Source organism: Chanodichthys erythropterus, chromosome 22 (genome assembly GCF_024489055.1).
Source record: "Chanodichthys erythropterus isolate Z2021 chromosome 22, ASM2448905v1, whole genome shotgun sequence".
NCBI classification, from domain to species: domain Eukaryota; kingdom Metazoa; phylum Chordata; class Actinopteri; order Cypriniformes; family Xenocyprididae; genus Chanodichthys; species Chanodichthys erythropterus.
Window position 1 is genome coordinate 6,003,799 of NC_090242.1, and position 8,724 is coordinate 6,012,522.

Sequence of the window (8,724 nt, forward strand, 5' to 3'; positions counted from 1 at the left end):
TCAAATAACTACACAGCCAATAAAACATGTCTAAACCACATCAAAAGTGACAACTTAAAAACAGTGACTTTAATTTCATGTCATGTGGGGAGGCACAGAGAAAGAGAAACCGTAGAAGAGAATAGAAGAAAAGAAAAGCATTGACTGTTTTAGATTCAATTCATTTCACACTGCCATTCACAAAGAGAAAAGCTCTTCATGAATGGTGACCAGCAGTGACTGGTTGCCTTCTTGTCAAATGTAACTTGAATGAAGGGAAAAAAAAAAAAAACAGACTGAAATTTAAAAAAGCAAGACTTCCCCCTACTGGTTAACAGGGAGCATAGCATGTGCTTTTACTACAAACAAGATCTCATACATAAGGCTTTTTTTAAACACATTGAAATATACTGAAAATAGCAAATAGCACTCAACATCAATCCACGAATGATTTCAGAACAGGTACAGAGCTGTTAGCATCCACTACTTTACATCTAGAAATGTAAAAAGAGTATCCTGCTATCTGACACCCAAACAGAATTTTCGAAAGAAGAGGGTGGAAAACAAAAGTTCTTCCTCCAGCGCTCTGGAATTCCGCTGTCTTCCGTTCAGATGAGTAGATTACAGATGGAAGGTTTTTTTTTTTTTTTTTTTTAAATACATTTCCACCGCTGGATCAGTGGCTCAACACAGGCCCATACATGTGGTTTCATTTCCGGCAAGTGACTAGAGTAGATTAAAAAAATGTACTTTACTTGACTGGCCAGTCATTATTTTCAACTTGCAACTTATATACATTAATAATAATAATAATAATTATTATTATTATATTGGGAGGGGGGGATAGTTCATGATAGTGATAGTTAATCAGGAATTCAAAAGAGGGTGTTCAGTAATTCATAATACAATAGTAAGAAAGGGGCTTTTAATTTAATATTGCATATACACATATACACATATATTTTTATTTTTTGGTTAAAAAACAAAAACACATGCACACACACATTTACACAATTTACCTAAATGAAGAGAACTCTGGTCCGTGGAAGAGTAGAAAAGGAATCTGCCATTTTTCGGATCTTTGCGTAGTTGATAAAGCCTCTGAGGAAGAGCAGGAAGCCTGTAGGTCATAGAAACTCATATCAGCACTTGTGCCTCTTGCTCCATTCAACAACGTATAATTTTTTGGATGCTTAAGTCTCGCTTAAAATTTTGAATATCATTAAACTAGATAAAGTCCAAACTAAGTTTTGAGATTTATTGACATACAACTTAAAGGGTTAGTTCAAAAATGAAATTTCTGTCATTAATTATTGTTCCAAACCAGAAAAACTTTCACTCAACTTAAGAACACAAATTAAGATATTTCTGATGAAATCCAAGAAGTTTTTTATCTCCCATAGAAAGCAACAAAATGAACACATTCAAGGTCCAGAAAAGTAGCAGAGACATTGTTTAAATAGTTAACGTGAATCCAGTGGTTCAACCTTAATGTTATGAAGCGACGAGAATACTTTTTTTTGTGCAAAAACAAAACAAAAATATTGTCACGGAAGAACACGGAATATAGAACATGGAAAATAAAGAACATGGAAGCTCTGCAATGTGTCTTCAACATAAAAATGCGTATGACAGCAGATCAAATTGTTGAATAAAGTAATTATTTTTATTTCGTTTTTGCACACAAAAAGTATACTTGTCGCTTCATAACCACTGTAGTCACATTGATTATTTTAAGGATGTTTTTAATACCTTTCTGGACCTTGAATGTGGTAATTTCATCACTTTCTTTAGAAGATAAAAAACCTCTCGGATTTCATCAAAAATATCTTAGTGTTCTGAAGATGAACGAAGGTCTTACGAGTGTGGAACGACATGAGGGTGAGTAATTAATGACAGAAATTTCATTTTTGGGCAAACTAACCCTTTAAGCCTACTTTACAACCAAAACATTTCACACAACGAAAATCAACGGATATAATTCATGTCTTTTGACTGGAAAGCAGAGGAAAAGTAGAAGTTGTGTTTAGTGTCCTTATACTTACCAAGCAGCAGAAACACCCACCATAACCAGTACTGTCCATCAAAGTAACCAGGGAAATAAGTGGAAAACTGAGAATGCAAAGAGAGGAAGAGTGAGAAAGAAAAGCATGAATAAAACACCAATCATGTTCGGACTTGTAATGTCATGAAGATGTGAAGAAAACACATTACAATACATCACAGCTTGTTTAACTCATTTAATCAGATTTGAGCTGTTGTGGTGATTACTAATGCGGTGTAATGTGCTTCCCAGCCAAGCCAAAATGGTTAACCAATATAAACTATAATAAATAGAACAAAATGTGTACAATTAGCTGCAGTTGTCTAGGTGGTAGCATACCCGTACAATGAGGATCCATTTGATGAGTGACAGTCCAAACCCAGATATGGCGCCATAACGCCCGGCTGCTGAGGTTGTAAGGCAGAATGATAGAAAGAAGCCAATCCAGTTGAAGAGGAATGCCACTGAGGAGAAAATAAAATAAAAAATCTTAAATCTGTACCAATCTTTCCTGTACCATCATCCCATTCCCAAAACCAAAATGAAAAAAAAAAATACACGACCCTCATCACCATCATTTCCTTTTTGTTTCTTTATTTGGTTGACAACAGTCATGCCTTAACTTATGTTTGGAAAGTCCCGCTTGATCGAAAGGAGATAACAGAACAAAGAGAAAGTGCAAAAACTTTTTCTGAATCCTCCATCATCGCTGAAAACACTTACTAAAAAATGTCAACATGAAAATGCCATCGTTGCCTATCCTCAGCTGGTCAGCATCCTCAAAGTCATCTCTGGCCACAAAGTCATCATCCTGCAGGAAAACACAGAGACAGAGATGAGTATCAACTTTGAATGTATAACAGAGCAGTAAACAAGACTAAAATAACACACTGGGAAAAACAATGTGATCGTTTAAATGAGAAAACAGAACTTCATAATGACAGAAAAGAAATGGGACTGGATGCATTGTGCATAAAATTCACAGAATCAAAAAACCAGACACACATAAAAGTAAGTGACACTAAAGCAACATTTTAAGAGTGAATTTGGTAGAAATGTAGCTTTAGGGCCCTGATATACTTCAAGTGAAATCAAAGAACGATCTAGTGTGACGTCATTTCGAACAAAATCAGGCCAAAGCGAAGACAGTTGCACGTTCGAAACAGCTTGGTAAAGAAAACTTTCTGAAAAAGTTTGGTCCGGCTTATAACCAAACTACCACTGGTCCGTGGCGATTATGTTATAGGTAGGTGTAACTCTGAGGCTCCGCCTTATTTGACATGGAAATTTTCCATCTGTGATAGGGATGGGTGATATGACAATATTATCCTAAATTGATGATGTCTCAAACATATTGCGATATCGATTATAACAGTCGGGAATATCGGGAAAAAATGACAAACAGATAGATAGATACTCAAAGAAGGACAGACAGATGGATGGATGGATGGATGGATGGATGGATGGATGGATGGATATTCTGAGAGACAGACAGATTAGATAGATGATAGATAGATAGATAGATAGATAGATAGATAGATAGATAGATAGATAGATAGATAGATAGATAGATAGATAGATAGATAGATAGATAGATAGATAGATAGATAGATAGATATTCTGAAAGAAAGATAGGTGATGGATGGATGGATATTCTGAGAGACAGACAGATGATAGATAGATAGATAGATAGATAGATAGATAGATAGATAGATAGATAGATAGATAGATAGATAGATAGATAGATAGATAGATAGATAGATATTCTGAAAGAAAGATAGATGATGGATGGATGGATGGATATTCTGAGAGACAGACAGATGATAGATAGATAGATAGATAGATAGATAGATAGATAGATAGATAGATAGATAGATATTCTAAGAGAAAGACAGACAGATGATAGATAGATAGATAGATAGATAGATAGATAGATAGATAGATAGATAGATAGATAGATAGATGGATAGATAGATAGAAAGAAAGACAGATAGATGATGGATGGATGGATGGATGATGGATGGATGGATATTCTGAGAAAGACAGACAGATGATAGATAGATAGATAGATAGATAGATAGATAGATAGATAGATAGATAGATAGATAGATAGATAGATAGATAGATAGATAGATAGATAGATAGATATTCTGAGAGAAAGACAGATAGATGATGGATGGATGGATGGATATTCAGAGAGAAAGACAGATAGATGATGGATGGGTGGATGGATGGATATTCAGAGAGAAAGACAGACAGACAGACAGACAGATAGATAGATAGATAGCCTCTCCCTAGTCAAGACATGCAGCACTTTGAGGTTGGAGTCAGAAACACAGGGCTCTGGGGTCTTCGATGGACGTCACCTGTACCATCACACTTTACAGTCTCACACACTCTTACTGTACCTCCAGCGCACAGCGAGTTACATCATCGAATGTGTCCAGGCGTTCCCTGTGCTGTACGCAAGCAGTGTGTGGCAGAGAAACAGAGCAGTGAACAGGGGAAACATTAAAACAGTATTTCCTGTGGTGATGCTGTTAAGGACTTTTGTCCCAGAGCTGGTTGGATTTGTGGGTGAGATGTGTGGTACTTACTCGACCTGACACCAGTGGGACGGTAACCTCTGCTTTGGTTCTCTCAGCCTCATCATACGACGGAAGTGATGTGGCTACATTGTAAGAAGGGGGCTTGGGAAATGCTGCATCATCTTTGTAATCAAAATATGCTGAGAAGAGGGAAAAAATATGAATTAGTGATTACTTACATACATATGCTATTGCATACTGAGATGAAAAACTATGCAGGTCTCCTGTAATTAGGGCACTATGATTTCCACAATGTGGATTTTTTTGTATGAAAATGTGTTTACAACTGTGACAGTCAGGATCACAGCAGGATCACAACTTTGACGCTTATCAGGATCAACTAAATGCTGGATTTTCTGAAGTATGTGAAGTTCAAGGCATAGACTCTTCAAAACACTTCCAAAAGTTTTACATTCCAATCTGTTATTGCAGGGACATCATCTTTACATTTTTACGCCCTTAAAAACAAACTGTGATTGGTTGCTTGACATGTCAGTGAAAGCTGCAATGGAGTGCAAACCGTCTGCCGTTTGTCAAGTCTAGTTTAGTCTATGTGAGATGTGAGAGTTTTAACTAAACCATTAATACGAAATCCAGAAAAATGAAAACAGAAAACATGTAATTTGGGGAAAAAATAAAACTGAATTTGAGGCAAAATGAAAACAGATTTAGCCATATAAAAGTTGCATACCTGCACTGTCCGCTGCAATACTGCTGTAAGGGGGCGGAGCATCACTGGCCAACTGAGGTCCCTCCTCTGGATCCTCCTCATTGGGCAGCTGGGGACACAAGAGACAGTTCATTGGCTGCATGAAATCCTAAAGTTTGATTGCGACATGGTTGCACTGTAAACACAACCTTGGTCTAAAGGCAGGTGAAAATATGAGAGAATTTAAAATTTCAATCCTTAATATTCCCTGAAACTATGCAAGACCATGACAAATGTAATCCTAAGCTGAAACTCACATGAATTTCCATAAACTCATCAAATGCCCATATACTACCAAACACACGCATTTGTTCCAAGAGAGAGTTCACCTTCAACATTTCATAAATCAGGTAAAAACTGGACTACCAAACCACCTTTCATTAATTATGACCAGAAACATTCATTACATAAAACAATATTCAAGGAATCTGGACAATGCAAACCTTTATTATTATTTTTTAATTCACTAAATAATAAAATAAGCAGTGACTACCATAATAAAACACGTCGAAATAAAATTATACCATTCTGTAGATGCAGATTAACTCTATAAAGCCTACTGTTTCAAATTTGATACATGAATTTCAAAGGCCTCTAAATTATCAACATAACAATTTTCACTAAAAAACCTGCTGAACCAAATCCACAACACTGCCTTCTGTTGTTCGATTGGTAGTTGAACCTTTTTAGTAAGTAAAAGACCTTCTAGCATAATTTTAAAAAGTAGGCTAGTTAAAATTAAATCACTTACATTTTAGATGCAATAGTGACTGTTTTTGTTCTATTTCAGCAGAGAAAATAGTTCCAAACAAAGATCACAGCAGAACCATCGCACATTTCATGACAACACAATCGTGTTTTCTTTCATTACTAAATGATTCAGCATTTTGATCGAATCGGTTGAGTCAAAGAATCAATGACCCATTCATAAACAACTGCGTCATTATTGAATGAATCATCCGTTTGAACAAATCGTGCGAATGAATGACTCAATGACTCACTCATTAAGACATTCACCTGCTGCCACCTACTGGTGGTTTAGTTTCATGTTTAAAAGTAATCATTCTTTCCAACATTTCTTATTTGTATATTCAAATAAAAAAAATTAAAAAATAAACAAATCTCATAACATTATTTAATGTAGTTGTAATTTTTCAGACAAAAAAATCTCACAAAAATCTGTTGCTACTTTTTAGTAGTGGTTCTCCTAAACTTTTGCTGGTGCTCCTAACTTTTTGAAGTTGGGAGCACCAGTGCTACCAAGTAAAAAAAAGTTATTTTCAAGCCCTGAATAATAAAACTGATCATTTAAATATATCAATAATACATTGTTTGGAAGATATAGAGTGACAGCTGATGTGTATATGCATTTTAGGCAAATAGTCTGCTACTGATTTACATGCATTTTTTTTTTTTAGATGTTCAGATGTTAATTTTTTTGTATAAAGGTTCAATAAACTGCTCCATTTCAGTTTATTACAATTTAAATTGACTGTTATTCTATAGGCTTTGTTTTACATGGTTTAAAATTTACCATAGTATTATAATAGTTAGCTAATTGTTTTCCAGACATGTAACAGCAACATTATGGTCTTTAAAACATGTAGCATGGAAATACAGTGTTTTGCGGTTATGTCTTATGGGAAAAATCATAGTTTTTGGAGACATGTTACATGTCAAGAATCATGGTTATAGCATGACACACATAGTTTTTGAAGAAGGTATATGAATATGATAATCATTCTATAATAGTAGTATCAAATTACCACGGTATTTGACACCAAACACTGCACCATAAGACCCAGTGTAATAACCATGATAAGACATCTCATTGAGTAGGTTGTTTCTTAATACAAGAAGATTAAAAAAACAAAACAAAAAAAACAAACATGTCTGCTGTTGTGGGATATTATATTACATTGGTCTCTACTAGTGATCATCTAACCAGATATTTTGTCAACTTGACAAGGCTGGTTCCTTCTACATAAATTCCAGCCAATCTGCAGTAACTCTGCATTCATTTTATTTTTTTTGCATGGTAAATGAAATAACGTTACGTGGCTTATATTGCATGAATGAAAACTTTGACGTAAGCAAGAAACTTTAGCATATTAGCATTGAAAACTATTTTAAAATAACGAACTGTTTCAACACGATCCAAGTGTTGTCATGTCGCAATCATTTAAATGGTCGTGTTATTGATTTCAAAACACTGCGGCCTGCATCCTGTCTGAGCCTCGGTGTTTCACGAAAACACTCCCCGCCGTGGACGCGCCTGCCGCGGGTCTGCTTTAACAATAACTGCGTCGAGGCACAGAGGAGCTCACTAACCTGCTGATATCTCCCGCTTGGCTCAGCCATCCTCAGCGAGCTTCAGAAGATACCAAAAAAATCCCCGTATAGACACAATTCAAGCAGCAAACTGTCTAAATGAAACTGTATAACTAGTTAATGGCAAAGCCACAGCCCTCATCAGATCAGATTCGCCTGTGAGCTTCCTGTGATGTCAGTCAGACGAGTGTGATCTGTAGCGCCATCACAGGACAAAACGAGCATAAAACACGCCAAAATATTAATATTTCAGAAAATACCATCAAGCTGACTGAGCCTACTGACACTGTTGAATGAGAATAAATAAATAAAAAAACAAGTGAACTGAATAATGATACTCTATCTTCTGTAGAGCTGTTTTATTATGTTGGCTGAATCTACTACTTGAGCTTAAATACTTTACCCCCGGTTTCACAGACAAGGCTTAAGCTAGTCCTAGACTAAAATGCATGTGTGAGCTGTTTTAACTGAAATGACACATCTTAAAATATGCCAGAGCCATTGTTTTGTCTCAAGATGCACACTAGTAATGTTTTTTTTTTTTATAGGTCACTTTCATAAAAGCTACTAAGATGCCCTAATTGAACTAAGGCCTAATCCTGACTTAGTCTAAGCCCTGTCTGTGGAACCATTTTTACCATATCTTAATATGGCAGAAAAAGAAAGAGCTGTATGCCAGACTAGTACACAGGTCTGAATTCAGCAAGTGCACTACATAGTTCACTTGCTAATTATTCTTTATTACCTTAAACACAATCCTATACAGCCATCTAGTGGTCAGTATACATATGCTTACCCTTTTACTCTATTAAAAACTTGTGTTGATTATCTTCTGAAATGTTCAGTTTGCAAGGCTGTTATTACTAAAATTTTTACTAAACTAAAAGATGGAATACAATGAACCAGTGGACGAAAGAAGTAAACAATTTTATAAATATAATCTTTGTTAATATTTATCAGCTCATGACTCCATTTATAATACAAAATATGCATTGTAGTCATTAAATATTTCATTTCACAGTCTATGACTTTGTCTATTAACATCAGTGGTTGTATTTATATAGGTTAGATAA

At 35.4% G+C, this 8,724-nt stretch overlaps 1 protein-coding gene across 2 annotated transcripts; it reads right to left on the bottom strand.

Moving 5' to 3' along the window:
- Positions 1 to 598: 598 nt before the first annotated feature.
- ndfip1l (Nedd4 family interacting protein 1, like) lies at positions 599 to 7,824 on the bottom strand. Of its 2 annotated transcripts, none has more exons than XM_067376575.1 (8): positions 7,652 to 7,824; positions 5,303 to 5,390; positions 4,621 to 4,751; positions 2,747 to 2,834; positions 2,369 to 2,487; positions 2,025 to 2,091; positions 999 to 1,099; positions 599 to 705 (listed from the first exon to the last, which is right to left on the bottom strand). In XM_067376575.1, the coding sequence occupies exons 1-7, from the start codon at positions 7,679 to 7,681 to the stop codon at positions 999 to 1,001; spliced, it is 624 nt and encodes a 207-aa protein (XP_067232676.1). In that variant the 5' UTR covers positions 7,682 to 7,824; the 3' UTR covers positions 599 to 705. The 2 variants fall into 2 exon arrangements, with proteins under 2 accessions (XP_067232676.1, XP_067232675.1); XM_067376574.1 differs by having other exon boundaries at positions 2,363 to 2,487.
- Between the last annotated feature and the right edge of the window lie 900 nt (positions 7,825 to 8,724).

What these genes read in the sequence shown, in the direction of transcription:
- ndfip1l (XM_067376574.1), bottom strand. Translation starts at nt 7,681, where the DNA reads ATGGCTGAGCCAAGCGGGAGATATCAGCAG. An exon ending in TCCCACTGGTGTCAGGTCGA is followed by an intron (nt 2,835 to 4,620) that starts GTAAGTACCACA and finishes GTTTTCCTGCAG; the next exon opens with GATGATGACTTTGTGGCCAG. An exon ending in AATGGATCCTCATTGTACGG is followed by an intron (nt 2,092 to 2,362) that starts GTATGCTACCAC and finishes TTGCATTCTCAG; the next exon opens with TTTTCCACTTATTTCCCTGG.